This window comes from Salvelinus alpinus, chromosome 4 (assembly GCF_045679555.1).
Source record: "Salvelinus alpinus chromosome 4, SLU_Salpinus.1, whole genome shotgun sequence".
In the NCBI taxonomy this organism is placed as follows: Eukaryota; Metazoa; Chordata; class Actinopteri; order Salmoniformes; family Salmonidae; genus Salvelinus; species Salvelinus alpinus.
In genome coordinates, this window is record NC_092089.1 from 69049828 (window position 1) to 69074081 (window position 24254).

Below are 24254 nucleotides of genomic sequence, written 5' to 3' on the forward strand. Positions count from 1 at the left end.
TAAGTGGACAGTTTGATTTCACAGAAGTGTGATTGACTTGGAGTTACATTGTGTTGTTTAAGTGTTCCCTTTATTTTTTTGAGCAGTGTATAATGTTTACATACCCTACATTACGCATCTCATATGTATATACTGTACTCTATACCATCTACTGCATCTTGCCATCTTTATGTAATACATGTATCACTAGCCACTTTAAACAATGCCACTTTTATATGTTTACATACCCTACATTACTCATCTCATATGTATATACTGTACTCTATACCATCTACTGCATCTTGCCTATGCCGTGTATGTGGAGCCAAACATGGTCAAGGTTCGCAGTGCTACTTTGTTTTCCCTGGTCTAACCAGTCTGACACAGCCTGCAGCCAGAAAGGGTCATGATCAGTTAGTTGAAAGTGCTCTCTGTGCAACATTTGCTTGCAGATCAATTAGTTCTATCTGTAGAGATCCAGCATGTGCCCACTTGAAGGTCTGTGTCACCTCCTTTTGAAAATCCCCTGACATCTGTGATGAGGAATGGATTCTCAAATAGAAGAAGGAGCTGTTGTCTGAAGCTGTCAAAGCAATTTTCTGAAGTTTCCAATCAGCTTATCTATGAAGTCAACATGAGGAGAAACATCTCTCTCACCCTGAATCTGTTCCTGCACTTTTGGGAAGTGTGCACAGTCTCCTTGTTTTCTCTGGAAGGAGCTGACGGATGTCATCAAATCACAAACTGAATTGTTCTTGCACTGTAGTTTCACGTTGAGCTCATTAAGGTGTCTACCAAAAAAGCAACATCAATTTTGCTCTCGCCTTGAAAAAAAAGTTGAAACTGTGTTGTCTTCTGACTCTTGAGCTGTACTAGGAAAGCTGTTATTTCTTTTCGAATGAACCACAAGCGTTCCAACACCCTGCCTTTACTGAGCCATCTTACATTGTTGTGCAGCAGTACTTCATTTGCCTCAACTTCTTTCAGGAATTCTCTCAGCAGGCGATGTTGATGAGATGAGGATGCTCTGAGGAAGTTGATGAGTTTCATCATTGTATTCATCACTTCAGCATACTCATCTCAGCATACAGACTGATGAATGATGCAGTGGTAAGCTGTGAGATCAGTGTTGTCCTCTTTCAGCCGTGCCACAGTTTCTCTTCCTGTCATGGTAGAGATCACTTGTTTTAGATCTATCCCCCCTCTTTCTCAGCATCTCCTTTATGACCATGTCTATGTCTTTCCTCTTGTATGTGTCTCGAGTGGTGTTACGCCTAACAGGTCTTCACAGAATTCCTCCTCTGTGTGGTAAAATCTAACATACACCAGAAGCTGGTCATTATCACTCACATCAGTAGATTCAAACCACTCAACGTACACCTATGTAAGGATCGTGCTGTTTGATCAACTTCTTGTTATGCCACACTTGTCAGGTGGATGGATTATCTTGGCTAGGAGAAATGCTCACTAACAAGCAGTAAAAATACTTTAAAGTACTACTTAAGTTGTTTTTTGGGGTATCTGTACTTTACTTTACTATTCATATTTTTGACAACTTTTACTACATTCCTAAAGAAAATGATGTACTTTTTACTCCATACATTTTCCCTGACACCCAAAAGTACTCGTTACATTTTGAATGCTTAGCAGGACAGGAAAATGGTTTAATTCACACTTATCAAGAGAACATCCCTGGTCATCACTACTGCCTCTGATCTGGCGAATTCACTAAGCACTTGCTTAATTTTTTAATTATGTCAGAGTTGGAGCGTGCCTGCCCCTGGCTATCTGTAAATAAATAGAAACAGAAAATGTGGCTGTCTGCTTAGTATAATGAATTCGAAATGATTTATACTTGTACTTTTGATACTTAAGTACATTTGAGCAGTTCCATTTACTTTTGATACTTAAGTACATTTAAAACCAAATACTTTTAGACTTTTACTCAAGTAGTATTTTACTGGGTGACTTTTACTTCTACTTGAGTCATTTTCTATTAAGGTATCTTTACTTGTTCTCAAGTATGACAATTGGGTACTTTTTCCACCACTGCTAACGAGGATGTAAACACATTTCTGCAGAACATGTTTGAGAAATAAGCTTTTTGTGCGTATGGAACATTTCTAGGGTCTTTTTATTTCAGCTCATGAAACATGGGACCAACACTACATGCTGCGTTCATATTTTTGTTCAGTGTATTATAGTTAGTTCACAGTTAGTTTTGGTATTTTAACCTGCGTGTCATGAACTCGTCTCGTGGGATAGACAATTAACATCCGTAGACGCATGCGCAGTGCCGGTTTGGTCAGCATGTTGGCGCCTACTGATGAAAGTATCTATTTACTGGGGGACTTAAGTTGACATGCATCGCTTGCAGTATGTGTTGGAAACATAAGGAACTTATCTTTCGTATCAGCGAGAAAAATAATTAAAAGATTAAATTATTACATACTAGTGTTGGAACGATTGCTGGAGCTACGATGCAGTTTTCAAAGCACTACTGATCCAACACAATGTACGGATGCTCGTTTCAAAGTAACGTTATCAATGACGTCCGAAGCTTCGTTTTGATCACGTGGTTTTTCAAACAGTTTTGCATAATACGAGATCCCACCCAAGGGGCCAGGGTTCCGGTCTAGAAGCACGTTTTCGATTGCTCCTACTGTTCCGCTTCGGTACTGCAGTTTAACTGACGCCCGGCCTCGAAAGACAATTTCCATAGCCGGCCACATAGGGAAGTCATATTTAAAAATTCCTATAAAACAATAGTCATAACCCTTGTGCACAAAACGTCCTTTGAATTAGTCAAATTGTCGCAGAGGCAGACATCACTCACAGCCGAAGATACTAACATTTTACATGAATACAATGTCTGCCATATTTTGGGATGACGTCATCACTGCTCACACTGCTCTCTGTGCGCACTAAGTGCTAGTGTGCATGTGATGTTGGTCCTTATAAACCGTATGCAACCCGGATATACAGTAGATGGCGCAGCCAAGGGTGGGCCTGTGAGGGCATAGGCCCACCCACTGGGGAGCCTGCAGGTGAAGAAGCCGGATGTGGAGGTCCTAGGCTGGCGTGGTTACATGTTGTGAGGCCGGTTGGACGTACTGCTAAATTCTCCAAAATGACGTTGCAGGCGGCTTATGGTAGAGAAATGAACATTAAATTATATGGCAACAGCGCTGGTCGACATTCCTGCAGTCAGCATGCCAATTGCACGCTCCCTCAACTTGAGATCTCTGGCATTGTGTGACAAAACGTCACATTTTAGAGTAGCCTTTTATTGTCCCCAGCACAAGGTGCATTTGTGTAATGATCATGTGGTTTACTCAGCTTCTTCATATGCCACACCTGTCAGGTGGATGGATTATTTTGGCAAAGGATAAAATGCTCACTAACAGGGATGTAAACAAATTTGTTCACAAAACGCTTTTTGTCAGTATGGAACATTTCTGGGATCTTTTTCAGCTCAAACATGGGACCAGCACTTTACATGTTGCGTTTTATATTTTTGATCCGTGTGTTTTATAAAGCCTTTTTTACATTAGCCAATGTCACAAAGTGCTTATACAGAAACCCAGCCCAACGAGTAAGCAATGCAGATGTAGAAGTACGGTGGCTAAGAAAAACTCCCTAGAAAGGCGGGAACCTAGGAAGAAACCTAGAAGGACCAGGCTCTGAGGGGTGTCCAGTCCTCTTCTGGCTGTGCCGGTGGAGATTATAAGAGTACATGTCCATTAAATTGAGATCCTTCATCAAGATGTTCAGACGTTCATAGATGACCAGCAGAGTCAAATAATAATCACAGTGGTTAACAGGTCAGCACTTCAGGAGTAAATGTAATTTGGCTTTTCATAGCCGAACATTGAGGTCGGTACAGCAGGTGCAGGAGAGATGGTTGAAAACAGGACCAGGATAAGGTAGCAGGTCCGCTGAACAGGTCAGGATTCCATAGTCGTAGGCAAAACAGCAGAAACTCGATCAGCAGCTCGACCAGGTGGACTGGGAACAAGACACCCAGGAGTCGTCAGGCCAGGTAGTCCTGAAGCATGGTCCTAGGGCTCAGGTCCTCCAGGAGGGGAGCGAGAGAGAGATGGGAGCATTAGAAGGAGCATACTTAAGATCACACAGGACACCAGATAAGACAAGGGAAATGCACCAGATGAGATCTCCACCACCACACGAACCTGAGGCGGCGCAAGACCGGACAGGAAGATAATATCAGTGACACAACCCACTCAAGTAGAGTATAGAGAAAAAAGCCTGGCAAGTCATGATGCACCCCCCTAGGGATGGCATGGGAGAGCACTACCAAGCCAGTGACTCAGCGCACATGGCATTTCGACTACTTTCAAAAAATATTCGGAGTTGTGCCTGTTGTCATGTAGATGGACTCATCATGGATATAACCCTTTTTAGCATTGCCATTGACGGCTTCCAACATTTTTAAAGTAGCCAACTGGGTGGGGATGACTACTTTAAAATGCGATAGCGTCAATGATAACACAGAAAGCAATATGGTGGCTGCCTATTGGAAAGAGCTTTTTCCTGCTTCTCAGCTCATTCTCATCCGTGTAGATGAGGGAAAGGAGACTAGGAGGAAGCCTGATGTCCACCCGTAGTTATAATATCTGATCAGGACCCTTTGGGCTTGTTCAGGTAATAGAAACATGCACCGCATTGCAGATGGAAATTTAAACTGCTGGAGCAGCCCCTGGAGGAGACATCCCACCCCCGCCCCATGAGGTTGTTTCACCTAGTTATTTTAAGATTTGTCGCTCTGATTAAGAGTGTATGCTAGATTACAAAAACGAAGTCAACATTTTAAGCTTGGGCTTGGTAGAGTGATCTATAGCCTTGTCAGTTAACATTTTGGAGGATTTCTTCAAAACTTTACTTCTGGGGTGCTTTGTCTTGCATCCAGACTGCCTGACACTTTGACTTAACTGCAATCGATATTCATCTTTGGTGCTGGAGCGTTTGAACTTGTTCTGAATGCTAATGTGTGACAAGGCAAACCGAATAGTTATCTTTTAACTTGACATCTTAACACAGTCATATCAGGATAGTATCACAATATCAAATAGGTACAGCATATGCTAGGTGTGTTCTCATGTGTTTTGAAATGGCCAGTTTGTTGTTTAGATAGACCATGCCATCTGTGTCAAAATCCAGATTTCTTAGTTGACTTTGAAAACCACTGATTTTGAGTTTAAGTGTGTAGATCGTGACCGCTCTGGTCATCACTGTTTAAACTTCGATGCAAGCCGTATGTCTGGGGATAACATGGCATGGACTGCAGTGAATTGTAATGTACTCAATGATGTCCCAACTTGTTTGTCAGCTCCCACTTCCAAATCAGTTGCAATATGGCTTTAACAAAACAGATATTGCCACTGACACCTAGACTAGTTGCCTCAGTTTCCTGAAGTTCTCATCCTGGTAGTCTGCCAAATTCAGAGACTAAAATGGCAGGCTGTCAAAATAAGTTTCAGGCATGTTGAGGTGGGAGAGACCATGTAAAAGACTAATCTCTTCACAATATTGTTGTCGCTTATCTCTGTTTTCACCTTACCCCTAAAAAGTACTCGGCTAAATCCGGCTTTGATGGATTTCGGTTTGAAATGTGCTGCTTATGCTATTTCTGCCTTCAAATAGGCTATTGCCTGAAAAATGGGTTGCACTTGGAACAAACTTGTAAGCAGCTGGGGGTTGGTGCCCTTGCATTTGATGTGCTCGTTTGTGGAAATCTAGCCTAGCCTGCAATCTACAAACTACAGCGTTCAAGGGGAATTTACCAGCGGGATTACTTTGTAATTGGTGGTTTGTCGCTATTTTTCTTCTGTGCGCTATTATCAGCTTTTAATCATGATTATTCTCTTCTGCATTTTGTATATGTTCGTATCTGTATTTATCACAAGATCTCCTTTTGCCTTTGTTTAGTCCAATCTTATTCTCATCTAGACCTATTGTGTGACTCATTGGGGTTCTATTGACTTTCACGGCTCTGCATAACATCACAGTGTTTGACTTGCAAAGCTTTTTTGCTCTGAGGACATATGAAACTGGTGTCCGTCTCTCTGCCTTTGACTGATTACTAGGCTAAGAGGGTACAGGCCAAGTTCACATTCCTTTTATGTGTTATATACAGAAATTAGAATATTCAGACCCCTTGAATTTTTCCACATTTTTACTCTAGAATTGAATAAATCGTTTTTTCCCCCTCAACAATCTACACACAATACACCATAATGACAGAGCAAAAACAGTTTTTTATTAATGTTTGCTAATTTATATATTTTTTAAGCTGATCACATTTACATACATTTTCAGACTAGAGGTCGACCGACTATGATTTTTCAACGACAATACCGATTATTGGAGGACCAAAAATACCAATTTAGCTGCGTTTTTATTTATTTATATTTATATATATATATATATATATAATATATATATATATAATATATATATATATATATATATATATGGCCAGTTTGTTGTATATATATATACAGTGGGGAGAACAAGTATTTGATACACTGCCGATTTTGCAGGTTTTCCTACTTACAAAGCATGTAGAGGTCTGTAATTTTTATCATAGGTACACTTCAACTGTGAGAGACGGAATCTAAAACAAAAATCCAGAAAATCACATTGTATGATTTTTAAGTAATTAATTTGCATTTTGGTGCCATCTATTTTGTGAAATGCACCAGTCCCTCTTGCAGTTAAGCACCCCCACAACATGATGCTGCCACCCCGTTCTTCACGGTGGGGATGATGTTCTTCGGCTTGCAAGCCTCGCCCTTTTTCCGCTGAACATAATGATGGTCATTATGGCCAAACAGTTATATTTTTGTTTCATCAGACCAGAGGCATTTCTCCAAAGAGTATGATCTTTGTCCCCATGTGCAGTTGCAAATCGTAGTCTGGCTTTTTTATGGCGGTTTTGGAGCAGTGGCTTCTTCCTTGCTGAGCGGCCTTTCAGGTTATGTCGCTATAGGACTCGTTTTACTGTGTATATAGATACTTTTGTACCTGTTTCCTCCAGCATCTTCACAAGGTCCTTTGCTGTTGTTATGGGATTGATTTGCACTTTTCGCACCAAAGTACGTTCATCTCTAGGAGACAGAACACGTCTCCTTCCTGAGCGATATTACGGCTGCGTGGTGTCATGGTGTTTATACTTGCGTACTATTGTTTGTACAGATGAACGTGGTACCTTCAGGCGTTTGGAAATTTCTCCCAAGAATGAACCAGACTTGTGGAGATCTACAATTTTTTTTCTGAGGTCTTGGCTGATTTATTTTGATTTTCCCATGATGTCAAGCAAAGAGGCACGGAGTTTGAAGGTACACCTCCAATTGACTCAAATGATGTCAATTAGCCTATCAGAAGCTTCTAGAGCCATGTCATTTTCTGGAATTTTCCAAGCTGTTTAAATGCACAGTCAGCTTAGTGTATGTAAACTTCCGACTTGTATGTAATAATGACAATTACAACAATACTGAGTGAACAATGAACACTTTTCTTTTTAAATTAATATAATGCTTAAATAAAATCTATTTAGTCTCAAATAAATAATGAAACATGCTCAATTAGGTTTAAATAATGCAAAAACACAGTGTTGGAGAAGAAAGTAAAAGTGCAATATGTGCCATGTAAAAAGCTAACGTTTAAGTTCCTTGCTCAGAACATATGAAAGCTGGTGGTTCAATATTCCCAGTTAAGAAGTTTTAGGTTGTCATATATGAATTATGACGTGTGGACTATTTCTCTATACCATTTGTATTTCACATATCTTTGACTATTGGATGTTCTAATAGGCACTTTAGTATTGCCAGCCTAATCTCAGGAGTTGATAGACTTGAAGTCATAAACAGAGCTGTTGGCATTGCTAAGAGCTGCTGGCAAACTCAGTAAAGTTTGAATGAGTGCTTACGAGTCTGCTGCCACCTACCACCGCTCAGTCAAACTGCTCTATCAAATATCAAATCATAGGCTTAATTTTAATATAATTAACACAGAAATACTAGCCTTTGGTCATTAATATGGTCAAATCCGGAAACTATCATTTAGAAAACGTTTATTTTTTCAGTGAAATACGGAACCTTTCCGTATTTTATTGAACGGGTGGCATCCATAAGTCTAAATATTCCTGTTACATTGCACAACCTTCAATGTTTTGTCATAATTATGTAAAATTCGGGGAAATTAGTTCGCAACTAGCCAGCCGGCCCAAACTGTTGCATATACCCTGACTCTGTGTGCAATGAACGCAAGTGACACAATTTCCCTAGTTAATATAGCTTGCTAACATTAATTTATTTTAACTAAATATGCAGGTTTAAAAAAAATATACTTCTGTGTATTGATTTTAAGAAAGGCTTTGATGTTTATGGTTAGGTACATTCGTGCAACGATTGTGCTTTTTTCGCTAATGCACTTTTGTTAAATCATCCCCTGTTTGGCGAAGTAGGCTGTGATTCGATGATAAATTAACAGGGACCACATTGATTACATGCAACGCAGGACAAGCTAGTTAAACTAGTAATATCATCAACCATGTGTAGTTAACTAGTGATTATGTGAAGATTGTTTTTTAATGCTAGCTAGCAACTTTCCTTGGCTCCTTGTTGCACTCGCGTAACAGGTGGTCAGCCTGCCACGCAGTTTCCTCGTGGAATGCAATGTAATCGGCCATAACCGGCTTCCAAAAATGCCAATTACCGATTGTTATGAATCAGCCATGCCGATTAATCGGTCGACCTCTAATTCAGACCCTTTTAATCAGTCCTTTATTGAAGCACCTTTGGCAGCGATTACAGCCTCGAGTCTTCTTGGGTATGACGCTACAAGCTTTGCACACCTGTATTTCGGGAGTTTCTCTCATTCTTCTCTGCAGATCCTCTCAAACTCTGTCAGGTTGGATGGGGAGCATTGCAGCACAGCTATTTTCAGGTCTCTCCAGAGATGTTAGATCGGGTTCAAGTCCGGGCCCTGACCGGGCCACTCAAGGACATTGAGACGTGTCCTGAAGCCAATCCTGCGTTGTCTTGGCTCTGTGCTTAGGGTTGTTGTCTTGTTGGAAGGTGAGCCTTCACCCCCGTCTGAAGTCCTGAGCGCTCTGGAGCAGGTTTTCATCAAGGATCTCTCTGTACTTTGCTCTGTTCATCTTTGCCTCGATCCTGATTTGTCTCCCAGTCCCTTCCGCTGAAAATCATCCCCACAGCATGATGCTGCCACCACCATGCTTCACCGTAGGGATGGTGCCAGGTTTCCTCCAGATGTGGCGCTTGGCATTCAGGCCAAAGAGTTTCATCTTGGTTTCATCAGCCCAGAGCATCTTGTTTCTCATGGTCTGAGAGTCTTTATTTGCGTTTTGGCAAACTCCAAGCGGGCTGTTGTGCCTTTTATTGAGAAGTGGCTTCTGTCTGGCCACTCTACCATAAAGGCTGCAGAGATGGTTGTCCTTCTGGAAGGTTCTCCCATCTCCACAGAGGAACTCCAGATCTCTGTCAGAGTGACCATTGGGTTCTTGGTAACCTCCCTGACCATGGCCCTTCTCCCCTGATTGCTCAGTTTGGCCAGGCGGGCGGCTCTAAGAAGAGTCTTGGTGGTTCCAAACTTCTTCCATTTAAGAATGATGGAGGCCACTGTGTTCTTGGATCTTCAATGCTGCAGAAATGTTTTGGTTCCCTTCCCCAGATCTGTGCCTCGACACAATCCTGTCTCAGAGCTCTACGGACAATTCCTTCGACCACATTGCTTGGTTCTTGCTCTGACATGCGCTGTTAACTGTGTGACCTTTTATATAGACAGGTGTATGCCTTTCCAAATCATGTCTATTTTAAATTGAATTTAAACATCTCAATGATGATCAATGGAAACACAGGATGCACCTGAGCTCAATTTCTAGTCTCATAGCAGGGTGTGAATACATATATAAGCAATTTCTGTTTTTATTTTTAATTCATTTGTAAAAACTTCGATGAACTTCCTTCGCTTTGTCATTATGGTGTATTGTGTGTAGATGGCTGAGGATTTTTTTGAATCGATTTTAGGTTAAGGCTATAATTTAACAAAATGTGGAAAAAGTCCAGGGGTCTGAATACTTTCTGAAGGCACTGTATCTTCAAAGGATGTGCCAATTTGGCTGTTCCAAAGAGGTTATTGCTCCCCTCTTTAATCAGTGTTTGGCCAGAGAAAACACATTTAATTCCTAATTTGGTAAGGATTATCCAGCCTCAAGTATTTTAGCATGCTCATCAATGGTAGGTTGACTAGTAGTAGTTGCAGAAATGGCAATACGTATCACCTTCAAATAGTGTTTCAGCTGCCTAGCTCTAAAATAGAGAATATTGAGTCAGAGGTATGATTTCGGAATGCACAATGCAGTTCTGTGAAATGTGTTGTCAGTTGTTGCTGTTATCTAGGTCAGTGCTTCAAGAGCCCTCTGCGCTTGGCCTTCTGATAAACAATTTCATTTTGAGAGGGAACTGCAGTTTTCATTATTCATACTCTGGAGTTGTGGTGTATCCACAGGGGTACTTGAGAAGACTCCATGAGACCATAGGCTTACTGGTCAAATGCACATGAGGGGATACTTCAGGGGTACTCCGAGCAGAGCAATTTAAATTCAGTTGGTGGTACAGTAACCGAAAAAGGTTGTGAACCACTGCGTTAAAGCATGACACCTAATGTCCGCATACTACAAATGTACACTGAACTAAAATAAAAACGCAACATGTAAAGTGTTGGTCCCATGTTTCATGAGCTGAAATAAAAGATTCTAGACACTTACCATATGCACAAAAAGCTTATGTCGATCAAATTTTGTGCACATGTGTTTACATCCCTGTTAGTGATAATTTCTTCTTTGCCAAGATAATCCATCCACCTGACAGGTCTGGCATATCAAGAAGCTGATTAAACAGCATGATCATTATACAGGTGCACATTGTGCTGGGGACAATAAAAGGCCACTCTAAAATGTGCCGTTTTGTCAAACACAATGCCACAGATGTCTCAAGTTGAGAGAGCATGCAATTGGCATGCTGACTGCAGGAATGTCCACCAGAGCTGTTGACATTGAATTGAATGTTCATTTCTCTACCATAAATCTCCTCCAATGTCGTTTTAGAGAAAATGGCAGTACGTCAAACTGACCTTCAAACCGCTGACCACATTTAACCAGGCCAGCCCAGGACCTTCACATCCAGCTTATTCACCTGCGGGATCGTCGGAGACCAGCCACCTGGACAGCTGATGAAACTGAGGACTATTTCTGTCTGTAATAAAGCCCTTTTGTGGGGAAAAACTCATTCTGATTGGCTGGGCCTGGGCCTGGCCCCCTGCCCAGTCATGTGAAATCCATAGATTTTGACCCAATTTCATTTATTTAAATTGATTGATTTCCTTATGAACTGTAACTCAGTCATATCGTTGAAATTGTTGCATGTTGCTTTTTATTATTTTTGTTAAGTATAATTCCCAAATTAGAGTTCTAACCTCACATTCACTGGCATTCCTAATTTATTTACTAGTATGTGGTAACATAATTCCACATCTTGCCTTGCATTTCACCGGCTGGTCAATGTGTGTTGGCGTTTGTGTATCTCAGGTTGAATACCATTCTAAGGCAGTTTGTCAGTTTCAGCACTCGTGCTATTTCTTTGGTCTTTGCACATTGCTTTTTTCCCAACCTGAAATTGGGGAGATTACCCTGCTCGTTGATGCATGCTGGAATCCTCTCGATTTCTGACTTGTTCACAAATCGATTTAAACTGCTACATGATTCTTCAACAGTGGAGTTGCAAGTTAGATGAGTAGCACAAAATTGACTGCTGAAATGTGGTGGCGGACGTGAGTGACATTTTAAAGGCAAGGGGTAGAGTTTCATTCTTAAAACCAAAAGGGTATTTGTTGCCCCAAAGTTAGCCAACCAGCTTAATGCCATTTAACATTTTTACAAAACCCCACAATTACTTTTCACTTAAACAACTGCAGCTACAATACATAGAACCACAACTTCTTATTGGAAAAGTTTCTGCTACTTTGAAACACCAAAGCGCTCAGCTGTATCTTTTCGATTGTTTCTGCTCTTCATCTCTTCTTAATCTAATTGGTTACCCTCTGTTGCCCAAACTGAATTGTTTTTAGGTCTCCTCTCCACTCCTTTGAAGCTGTAACTTCTATTGAATGCGGGTCTCACCCAATATCACCTGGCTAAACCTTAAAATTCCCTACTTGTCTCTTGTCTACTCCCATTGATCTCTGGGTTTTACAGCTGTGGTCTTTTCCAAGTGGGGATTACAGTCTACAGGCTTGCTATTTATGTGTTCTGCCTCCTTCCGTGGAGCAGGGCCAAGAGTTCAGCCCACTCTCCTCACTCCACTAACGACTGGTAATTTGGTAAATGCATTTGAAGGTGGAATGAAAAAGACCCCTCACTGTGGAGTGATGATGTCTCCAACTCCTTTTTATTAATTCTGTCACTTATCCGCCTGACCGTTTCTTGGCTGGGTTCCAAATGACCCCTGACCTCTGCTGGTGGGGGCTATGCAGAAATCAGTATAGAAAGACATGGTGGCTATAAGTCATACAGGCTACTATGGTTCTATACTATACACTGCTCTGGTAGTGGTATCAGATTAGATGCAGTGGAGACAGTCCTCATCCCAAGGCCTATATTTTCATTCAGACACTTACTGATCCACATCACAAACGCCCTTCAGGAGACCAGGTGACTCTCACAGGGAGATCGAATGCAAAGATTTGTTTAATTACTCGACTGCTACGAAATAGAAAACCAGGGTTTAGCCCAGGGGTATATCCTATCGATTTAGACTGTGTGGGATATTTTAATGAACCCAGCATGTTTGTAAATGAGTTGTTTAAAAGTGTCTTTGGTGGGTGAAGTTGATAGCCTTTTCTGCTCAGGTTTCTAACTCCGTAGTCTCTGTTTCTCCTTACAGACGGGCGGATAGAGAGCGTTCGAGACAGACCACGATGTCCAAGATCTCCAAGGCCGCTAAGGCCGTGAAGAAGGTGGACATGGGGGGTGTGATCCGGGCCATCGTGAGGTCAGGGCAGGCTGCCCCCGGACCACCTCTTGGTCCTGTCCTGGGACAGGTAAACTCACTGTTCAGACTTCCCTTCCTGTCTCTCCTATTCTATTTTCTTCAAAACGAAAAGAGAAACATAGTGTCAAGTTCTTTACACGTCTCCTCTTGAATGTCTTCGAGTGTCAGGCTCTTGTGCGTCATCGGTTGGCAGTTGCGCTTAAAATATACTTGGAAGTTCCAGACAAAAATAAGTGGTGTTGGTGCCTTTTGAGAGCTGAGCCATGTTGAATGATTTAGAATCCCTTCTGTTAAGTGTCTCCCTCTCCCACACAGTGGGTTGAAGAGCTGAGGAAAAGATAAAGAGCGTAGTAATGAGGTGAGACGGGTTGCGTCCAGGCAAAGCCGAGCTGTAGGTTTGTCAGAAGCGACCCTCTTTTTAGAGTGGTTTCGTATGCCATTGTTGCGGCGCACCGTGCGAGTGCGTGTTTCTTTGCTGCCTTGCTCCATCAAGCGCTGAGTGTGTATGTGGTAGGCTAAATTGTAAATAAATGCCAGTCGGCAGCCGCTCTGCTTTAGGCACCGGCCTTTGGCCCTAATCTTCCCTCTCTCCTTGTTTTTTTCCCCTTCCTCTCCTCTGACTAACCACCCCTGACAGAGGGAGCGCAAAGAGATAGGTTGCCTGTCGGCCGCAGGGCATATTTAAACAAACGAGAGCAATAAAAGGGTGAACGGGAGACAAAAGGGAGGACCTGACTGCTTTGGTGGGGGAGAAGTAATTACAGTCCAGAGTGAAATTAGCACACCCCAATGGAGGCGAGTAAAGAGGGAGAGGAGGAGGAAAGAAGAGCGGCGCCACTATATCTTCGGGACCTCAGGAAAATGCTGAGGGTTGTACATGGGGCTTAACAGGTGTAACAAATCCAAGGAAGTAGTCATTTGCTGAAGCGGCTGCTGATGTAGTTACTGCCGTTGTATTTGAAATATGAGACAAGTTGCCCAACGGGGAGTGCATCCACAATGTGTAGTGTTTGAAATGGAGAGTGAGTGAGGGATGAAAGCGCGCGAGACGGAGAAGCGGACTCCCAGCCTACTCTAGTTCACATCCCTGCCGATTCTCTCAGAACTTCAGAGAAACTCCCTGGAGGAATGTCCTTGCTGTGTGTGTGTGTCAGGGTTGGGCTCAATTCAGAATTTTGGAATTGACTTCTGTTATGGAATAGGTTAGGTAGTATAGGTTTTAGGAGTATAAGTAGACGCAGCGTACTACAAAAACAACATCCTACACTTCCACACCTCATCCCCAGGGGGCAGCAGCAACCAACCGGGTCAAGGGCTGTGCTCTGCTAGGAAGCCTTGATGAGCACGTTAGGTGCTGCCAATTAAGGTGATTGACTGTCAATGTCCCAGCTGGGAAATCTGTGAGGTTGATGGTTTTCTTTGGTGGCCACGAGGCCTATCGTTTGTTTTTTGGTCTTTTAGTTTGGGCATGCCTTTGATATTTGTTCCTTTTTGTAACAGTTTGATCCACCATCTGAACAAATAATAATCTGCTTGGACTGGCCGACCAAGAGGTCAAGAGAGACGAGCTGGTGTCTCCTGGGTACATGCATTCAACACCTGGTCGCGTACGCTTACTTGTCACATTAATGGACACGTCGAGTCAGATTACAGAACCGTTAGGCAAGCCTAGAACCCCTTAGACTTAGCGAGCACCGTGTTCACAGTTGCCTGTCTAATCGGTTTCGTAACACTCCCATTCAACTCAAGTTAAAATTCTAATTAGAATTGGCGACCCCGCAGGATGCAACATTTCAGTTTGAGTGACATGAAGTAAAATTAAATTCAGTGCAATTCAAAGAAATGAATCTCAGTCATAGAACATGAGTTTAATTGAATCTGACGGGTCACACTTTCAGATAGTAAAGAATATCACTTTTCTCTGAAAACAATGTTCATGTATTTTTTTTTGTTGTTGTTTACTTTAGTGCTTAGATTAGCCAATTTATGTTTCCACCAACCAATTTAATTTGTTTGGCTTCTTTTTGAAGGCCTCTGGTGAACTTGAGGGTTAAGCTAATGCATTCTGGGAAATGTCATACTCCCCCCCCCCCCCCCCCCCCATATTGAACAAAATTTAAACATGCCTTTAGAATATTAACATGTTTTGTTTTCCTTATTGATTCACTTTGAGTTTGTTCAATTCTATTTTCTTTCATTCAAATTGCAAATCTGTATCCTGCTAACTACTTTAACTCTAATTCAAGAATTTTATTGGAATTTGAGGCATTCTCAATTCAGTTCTGTAAATATGCCCTGTAAACCAAGTATAAAGCTATCTAAGCTATTAGCATTTAGACAAATGGGTCCCAATTTCAATTAATAGTAGCATTAATGGTTAGAGCGGAGGCAGACTGGGTGCGGAGTGCATTAGGAACCGCTGATGGAGATTGAATAGACCCTTGCCTATCCTCAAAACAGCACTTCCTCTCACACACACCCTAGCACATCTGCAGGCTCCCCTGTTGAAACATTCAAGCCAGACCTGCAGACAAATGGCTGGCTGAAGGATCACTGCGTGCCTACCAGGGCTGGTGCTGCTGGTTAAATTGTGATTATATGATAGCTTTTCCTCTCTGTCACTCTGTCCACATAGCACATCACGCTGCACTGCCTGCCCCGGATGTGTGGAGAGTTGGACAGCTAGTATGTCCCCTAGCTGTGAATGATCGACCTCTGATCCTGTTTTCTCCATTTGTGGCGACAGGCTGCCAATACCCTCCCACACATGGCCAATAAAGTGTCGGAGCCTGGGAGAATGAAAAACTTTATTTCAGTTTGTAAGCTGTCCTGGAGGTGTCGCCGACAACAGCTGTGGAAGAGCTTTCACAGGAAACACACTGACAAACACCACGTGATTATGTCCCATATTACACCGATGTCTATGGAACCAGTACTGATTGTAGCTCCTTGGAAAACAATGCAGTTCTTCGCTTTACATTTCTCACGCCGCCCCAGCCCTCTCTCAAATACTACAGGTGAACGGGACCCAGGGGATGGAAAAATCATCCCTTTAACCAAAGTTAGCTAATTGGATGAGTTACTGCTGTGATTGCCTGGGTTTGTTTCCTGTGGTTTTTAGTTTCTTTCTCAGTGTGAGGCCAACCGTCTTCTCTTCAGTGCTAAATGCTTCCCTGACCTGGGAGCTCTGATGAGCTTGACGGCTGATGCCGTGCTGTCTTTCTCTCTGGACAGTTTCTAGAGTTCATGGGAGATGGAGGGGCCCATGGAGGTTTCTGTGGGATCCAGACTGACATGGGACAGGGAGTAGCCGTGGCTGTGGGAGCGGGACGGTGTGTGGTAGCGGGAGGGCGGCCCAGGGGTGGTTTTGCCTGTGGCTTGGTCCTCCGTCTGCTCTGAGCTCTGCGTTGCCAGGGTGGATTCCCCCCCTGCCTCTGCTCCGTCCCCAGCCCCCATCCCTCTGTCCCCACCCTGCTTGTGCCTCTCCCAGGCTGAGCTCAGCTTCACAGCCAGGGCCAGCAGGTTCTTCCCCAGGAACACTGTCGAGACCCGGGGGTCCCTGTACCATAGCATGCCCGTTCCCCTGAGGGCCAGTGTGAACACGTTGATGGTGACCAGGCTGAGCCAGGGGTACAGGGGCTCCTTACGGGCCCCCCTCTGTCCCGGCATGGCGGCGGCTCCCAGCTCTGTGAGGGCCACGCAGGGCAGCAGCAGTAGCAGGGCGTAGCAGTAGAAGAACACCAGGCCTTCGGCCCACAGGGGCACCCTCAGATCAGTGGCCCCTGCGTGGGCTTCCCACAGCCCGGCCTGCAGGTCCAGAACATCCAGCAGGTCCACCACCACCCAGAGCAGCCTCCCCCGCACCTCCTGCTTCCTCCGCATTGGCGTCATGTTGTCAGCCCCAGTCAGGATGAGGAACAGGGAGGGAAGGCAGATAGACAGCAGCAGGGTGAGTGTCTTCCTGGCCAGGGGGTCGGGTGGCCGACGTTCCGTCCGGTAGTTCTGGCAGACAAAGAAGAGTTTGAGCTGGAGCAGGGACAGGAAGAGGAACCAGAGGGCGTTGGCGAAGCCGCGGCGGGGGGAGAGCGCCTCCGACACCACGCCCGCCGACACGAACCTCAGAGCCAGCAGGAAGCCCAGGTCACCTAGCAGCACGGCGGCGCACGGCCACACGCCGGGCCCTGCCTTGCCCCGGGCTCCCAGCATGCTCTGCTCCAGCAGGTAGAGGTCGACCACTGCCATTGTGCTCACTGTGACCAGGGTTGATACGCACACCTGGGGCGTAGGCACCATGCCTGGGAGAGGAAACAGAAAGATGACAAGTCAAGAAAAAATGTACTATATTCAGAAGAACGGTTTTAGACTTTGTCCTCATTCACCAATGAGAATTTCACGTGCATGATAGACAATCGTTCTTCAAGATGCTTGCTTACCTAACAGTGATGCCAGTCATACTTTTTTGCTTGTTGCAATGGATAAATATTTTGATGCCAATTCAGCGGTGAGCCTTTTCCATCTTTCGGTCAGAGGCTGTTCTTCCCTGACCATGCATGCTGAGGAACTGTGTACATTTCCTCACTCCTCTGTAGATATGTTATTTCAATGGGGCTCTTCAGCTATGTAAGTTTTAACCCTGATCGGCACCTTGTCTAAAACTCAGAATTACCCAGGTTTTCTGCTGTGGCGTTTTGCTTGTGTGCCCTTACCTTATTCATTATTAATGAATTGTGTTGAAGTGCAGCCAGGCAGGCAGCTTGTCTACTTGTTTTCCTTGCTGTTTAGTCGGCCTCATTGTTGCTGCGTGCTGCAATCTTAAGTCAGCGGAAAATTGCCTTCTCATTTGGGCGGAATATTAATAACGCTTCTCTTTTAAGATTTGTTCTGAGGGTGTTTTTTGCCGGTAATTGCTTGCTTGTGTGTTCATGAACACGTGTTTGTCACTGTGCGTGTGTCCCTGCGTGCAAGCCATTCTAATGGGCTAATTTGCCCATTTCTGGAATACCAATGTGTACATTTTTTGCGCCAAGCCATATTTTAAGTGGACTGTATAAAACCCCAGTATTGATTTGGGAGTGAGAAATGATCACCGATTTTGTACGGTGAAATGCCCCTCCTTGACGTATTGAGGCTAAGAGACTGTAGCGTATGGTTCTCAGAGCAGACCCAGCCAGGAGCACTGAGGAGAAGTGTTAGCCATCTGCCTACAGCACCACCAAGGGTGTCAACCACTTCACGGGATCGATGGCATTTTAATATGAAATCCTTACCACCTCCAGATCTGCCATAATGGCAACACTTGAGTCTGATCGAGCGAAACGATTGCGGGCTCTGCGGCCAGCGAGGAACAGATGAACAGATCTACCTCTTAATAACGTGTGCTAACGTGTGCTTCTGATTGACGACAGGCATCAATCTTTTCAGCACTCATCTGAGCCCTGTCATCCACGGCGCGAGAGAGACTGTCAGTGTCTGCAGGAGAGACTTGTGGGAGAGAGGGAATTGAAAGTAAGAGATTGATGCTCTTGGCTGTCTACATTCCTAATAAAGTATTACTACAAGGTAACAGTTCATAAATTAACTCAGCCTGACAAGGAGGGGAGATGAGCGCAGGATGGAAGGTAAAGTGAGGAAGACGAAGCTGCAGACAGAATTTGGTGGGGAAAAATACATGGTTTCTTATGCTAACGCTGAGATCAGAAGAAATTAAATGCATTACTACTTCTTGTGGAACAGATGAGTGAAAAATGAATGACTGAGGAAACGACCTAGACTGACTGATCCTCCGAGGGACATGGTGAGGAAGAGGAGGAGCCCAGACGTCAGAATCACTAATATATGATTATCAGACGACGGGTTTTTGTGTTTCACTGCAACCCACAACCTGATTTATCATAGCTGGAAGTGAATGGATTCTAGTGTATCAATTCGCTGACTTCGAGAATATTGGAATTGAAAATGGTGCTTTAGCTGAACAACCCCCCCCCCCCCCCAACTGCCGTCAGTGGCGGGAGAAAGGTAATCTGCCACCCCAGATGGTGTTTTTCTTTTTGCCTTTCTCATTCCCAACACGCCACTTGGCGATTCCATATGCGTCTAAAATAGTACCCTGGAACCCCGGCGTTCCTCTGTCAGCCTGTGTTTGTGTTGTTACGGCTTGTCAACACACACAATTGATTCTGTTCTGAGTGAGCGTCCCCGATGACGGCTGTGTGTCCCCACTCTGCTCATCAATAATGGCCAAATTCATCATCACTATGATTAGAAATGGATACTGTAGCTGACAGGCTGATTCAGGCTTTTCCACTGCAACTATAAGGAAAGGGCCTGTAAAGGTGGACAGGTAAATGATTTGCTTGGGATTTCTCAGCCCAAGGTGTGTAATAGGGCAAAAATAAAGACGACTTTGTTGTGTGTATTGTGTGGTGGAGAAAGGAGTGTTTTCACCAATTACCCAGGGTAATCTGTTATGGCTTTTGAATTGCCTCCCTTACACACACACACACACACACACACACACACACACACACACACAAACAGCCGGGTAGCATTTTGAAATCAGGCTCGCCTCCTTGTTTGTCACTTCTGTTTTTCTCTTTATATTGGAGGTCTGCCAGGTGTGCTGGGCTGAAGGTAAAAGGAACATGAATTGCTCTAGACCTGTAATTCATCTATAAAAACATTCTGCCTGGAATGTTTGTCTTACTACAAACTAAATCAAATGCTTACTTGTACAAGCAAGGGATATGTGAGTGAGACTGAGAGGACTGCTTGTTAGAGAGAAAGAGGTGATTAGGTGTCTGCAATTAAACTGGATGAATGAATGGGGGTGAAATCTGTATAAGTCTAATGGAATAGTAATGGGAAATCCTGTCTAATTCTGGTGACTGAGTTGCCCTTGAGCAGTAACATCTGATGTCTCATGAAGCGTTTGTAAACCTGTGGGAACGGCTATTATAGGATTTTACATGTGTAGGGGATGAATATGTATTGGTGCATGTCCTCCAAATGTAATATTTATTTTCCATGATCATTTCAACAGATCTGTTTTAAACCCCCTCTATGGGGGACTTTGTCTTCCATTATGTTGATGCAGCCCCCCAAAATTTAACCTAGTCATCTAGTCTTATGCAAAAATGTGATGCACCACCTGTTACATAATGACCTTTTTTATTAGTCGATGCGTACATAATTCAACTCTTTGAAAGTGGGGGATAGTTACCCAAAGCATGCGTTCTTGCTTTGCCGCTCCACCTGGCTTGATTGAGATCCACTTCGCCTATTAGTAGAAGTGGAATGGTCCCTGGATGAACATGAAGGTCCAAACGGATTCCTTACATCGATTTGCTTTGTTTGTGCTATGTCCAAAAATGTTTGTATAGGCTCCCTCTCTGCTATGATGGTCTGATCCTGTTAAATAGGGAAAAGTAATTGCCCTCTGTCGATCTTCGAGTTTGTCCAAATTAAGTTCACATTTAAACAGTCAAGACTCTTTTCTTTCTTCTGAGTCGGTCAAATAAGCTTGTCATTTTGCTGAATTATTCCACGGTCACCGCGGCTGCAGGATTCTCCATCTCTCGGTATGTCCGTCTTGAATTTGACACCTCGGGTCTGGCAGCCGAAGATCCAGTGAGTCACGAAGGAGCTGTGCGGGCTTATTGGCCGTGCTCTGAGCTGTCGAAGTCGCTCAGAAGTGGAATACTGCTTGACGCGGAATCATTATCAGGAATACACGACCCCCCCCCCCCAAAACATCCACATAAGAAGTATCGGCTGTAAAGCAAACCTTGAGGACACGAGAGCCATGAATAAACTCACCGAGCCACTAGACTTTGATAGTGGTGTTCATTTGTAGGCAGGTTACGTGCTCTCAGCTCCCCCTCTCTTCCTCGCTCGTTCTCCCTGCTCAGCTCTCCTCTGCCACCTCCTCCTTTTTACCATCAGCTCAGCTGTATAACTTTAAGATCCAGAGTGGAATGCATGAATATTTAGGAGCCCACGGTTATGTCAATCGGTTATGGTAATTATCATGATGCCACTTTGCTGAAATTATAACTAGCATAATGGCTTTGTATTACATGGAAGTAGATTATGGCTTTGATTTGCCCTGCCAGTAAAATATCAGATATACAGAATGGACCCTTACTGAAATGTCACTCAGATATATGGAAGCAAGTAGAGCAAGAGATGCCTGTGGACACATTTCAAAACCATCCTGTCTTTTTGTTGTACTGTAAATGTTAAACCGGTCCCACTCGGCTGCAGTATAGCCTAAGGGTTTCCGAATGGAAGGGTTTTAGTGTTGGAGAGATTGTTTTGATGGTCAAGGAGAGTACGTTTGCGTCACCTTGTCATTGTGTTCCGTTAAGTGCATAGGCAAATCAATCTCCACCTTCTCAGCGTCACATCTAAATTCAAAGACTCTCATTTTTCCCCTCTACCTTTTATTCTCTCTGTTCTCCGTGTGTGTGGGTCATCTCCAAGTGAGAGCTTTAATCAGACCAGTGAGAAAGGGGAAGGAGAGTCATATTTCTTGTCACAATCAGCTACGCGCTCCACTGGCTTCCACAGAGATTTTCCATTGCCTGGGTTCAATTTGAGGTTTTTCTCTATCCTTCTACTCTCCCGTTCTCTCTCCTTATGCCCTCCAGTTCCATTCACTCTACCTCTCCTCTCTATCACTCCTCCCTCACTCTCTCCCTTTTTCCTTTGGTTCCCTGTGGGTGTGGTTGAAGGTCACTCGGCATTGGCTCTTTCAGCGTGGAGAGGCTGAGCAGGGTGGGAGGTGGGGACAGACAGAGAGAGGGAGAGGGAAGGCAGCCTGTCCACAGCACTGCGCAGTCATCACTTCCCCTAGACATGAGTGGGGAAGGATGTGGGGTAAGAGACTGTCCAAGAATCCTAAGGACTGATTGGTACCAAGCTGATGTCCACCAGTGGCAGAGGCCAACCACCACCGGGCCAGAATAGAATGCTGTGTCTCTCTCTCTCTCTCTCTCTCTCTCTCTGCTTTCACATTTCCTTTCCGCCACTGCTCTAACTACTGCATAATTGAGTTTAATGTGGCAATTGGAGTGCTTTCTAAATCAGTTATTTGAAATAAATTCATTAGGCCCTAATCTATGGATTTCACATGACTGGGCAGGGGCGCAGCCATGGGTGGGCCTGGGAGGGCATAGGCCCACCCACTTGGGAGCCATGCCCAGCCAATCAGAAAGAGTTTTTCCCCACAAAAGGACTTTATTACAGACAGAAATACTCCTCAGTTTCATCAGCTGTACAGGTGGCTGGTCTCCGACGATCCCGCAGGTGAATAAGCCGGATGTGGAGGTACTGGGCTGGCCTGGTTACATGTGGTCTGCGGTTGTGAGGCCAGTTGGACGTACTGCTAAATTCTCTACAATTATCTTGGAGGCGACTTATGGTAGAGAAATTAACATTCAATTCTCTGGCACTAGATCTGGTGGACATTCCTGCAGTCAGCATGCCAATTGCACGCTCCCACAAAACTTGCCATCTGTGGCATTGTGTTGTGACAAAACTGCACATTTTAGAGTGGCCTTTTATTGTCCCCAGGACAAGGTGCACCTGTGTAATGATCATGCTGTTATATCAGCTTCTTGATATGCCACACCTGTCAGCTGGGTGGATTATCTTGGCAAAGAAGAAATGCTCACTAACAGGGATGTAAACAAATTTGTGCACATCATTTGAGAGAGAAGCTTTTTGTGTGTACGGAACATTTTTGGAATCTTTTATTTCAGATCATGAAACACGGGACCAACACTTCACATGTTGTCAAAAATAAAAAATGACCAAGGCATTCTAAATATAATTAATACAAATGCCTTTATTTGTATGGCATGTTCAATGGAAACAAAGATTTAAACTCCTTCTACTGTACTGCTGCTGCTGCTATTACTGCCACTACACTCCAATGAAACACTATCAAGTCAATAGCCCTGTAATACAGTTCCTGGCTCTCCCACTCGCTCCTCCAGAGTTCCTGATGCGTCTTGTTGATGCCTCCAGTAGACCATTCAGCCTGCTGCTGCCGCTACACATGATTAATCATGAGGCACAACACTGCCTCGCGTGTGAGGAGAACTTAATGGAGTTGAGAAATACCATGTTTTCTTTGCTATGATGTAATCACCTTTTTTTCCCCCCTGCCCTGCTGCGCATCTGATTCAGCAGGTTCTCTGTAGTGTATAAACTGTCCTAGACCAGGCCAATATATACACCCTTAGAGCAGAGCGGTGTTGCTGGATGATGCTGACCCATTTCATTTGTTATGGAGATGAGCTCTTTGGGAGTTTGGCCAGCACTGTCCGTTGTCATCTTCCTTGTCATTTGGAAAATGTGCTTGAAGTAGCCATTTCTAGTTCAGTACGATATTGTGTCAAGAGTTAGCTGTGACTCAGAGGACCTGTGCTGACATGCTATTGTTGTCCTATTTTGCGTACCATGAGACATCCATGTCTTCATCACTGGAAAAGATAAACTGTTGAGTTTGATATCATTTAAAAGCTTACAAACAGGGTTGTTTAAAAACAAGGTTGTTTGATGGATGTAATAGAGTTAAAATGTTAACTTTAAAGTTGTACCACAAAGATGGTTGATGGTCCACACATCAGAGAATGTTGACTTGAATGGAAATATTTGTTAGTAATTAAAGTAAACATTTTAAATTTCAACGGTTTTACCAGCTAAATTGCAGTGGTCTGACTCTGAAGGGATTGGGCCATTCTAAAAATTCTGTTTCTATGATTGAAATGACATTCAAGAACGTGTCTCAACCGAGGGCAGGCACAACATAAAAACCTGAGATGTGAAATGGTCTAAGCTACAACATGTGAATATAAAAATGAACATTAACTTTTTTATTTTTTTTTTTTTTATTATTTTTAACAACGCTTTTAAGTAATATCAAACTCAACCGTTTATCTTTTCCAATGTTGAAGACATGGATGTCTCTTAGTAGGGTGCGATCTGCAAAATGGGTCAACTTTGAGCACCTCTATCTAAATGTTTTGCCGTTCAGGTCTAAAAAGTAACTTTCTTGCCACTTCTACCATTGGCAAACACGTATGGAATTTGTTTTTTAGGATACATTTTTGTTGCAAAAGGGATGCTGTCAAGTGATTTGAATTCAAATGGATTTACCCATCAACGATTTGTTTC

General features: G+C 43.6%; 2 protein-coding genes across 4 annotated transcripts in view; one reads left to right on the top strand and one right to left on the bottom strand.

Moving 5' to 3' along the window:
• The window catches only part of mrpl11 (mitochondrial ribosomal protein L11), a 56859-nt gene that overhangs the window by 18205 nt on the left and 14400 nt on the right, over positions 1 to 24254 (top strand). For 2 of the 3 annotated variants that reach the window (XM_071398674.1, XM_071398676.1), the window contains exon 2: positions 12966 to 13122. In XM_071398674.1, coding sequence (XP_071254775.1) covers positions 13000 to 13122 — 123 coding nt within the window. In that variant the 5' untranslated portion in view covers positions 12966 to 12999. Of the gene's footprint in view, positions 1 to 12930; positions 13123 to 24254 lie in introns of all 3 variants that reach the window. The other variant, XM_071398675.1, reaches the window with a different exon arrangement.
• LOC139574264 (transmembrane protein 121-like) lies at positions 15863 to 20403 on the bottom strand. Its single transcript, XM_071398677.1, has 2 exons — positions 20293 to 20403; positions 15863 to 17368 (listed from the first exon to the last, which is right to left on the bottom strand). Exon 2 carries the CDS (start codon positions 17364 to 17366, stop codon positions 16311 to 16313), a length of 1056 nt encoding a protein of 351 aa, XP_071254778.1. The 5' UTR covers positions 17367 to 17368; positions 20293 to 20403; the 3' UTR covers positions 15863 to 16310.

Bases quoted from the DNA above. Each gene is read 5' to 3' on its own strand.
- LOC139574264 (XM_071398677.1), bottom strand. From the start codon at position 17,366: ATGGTGCCTACGCCCCAGGTGTGCGTATCAACCCTGGTCACAGTGAGC.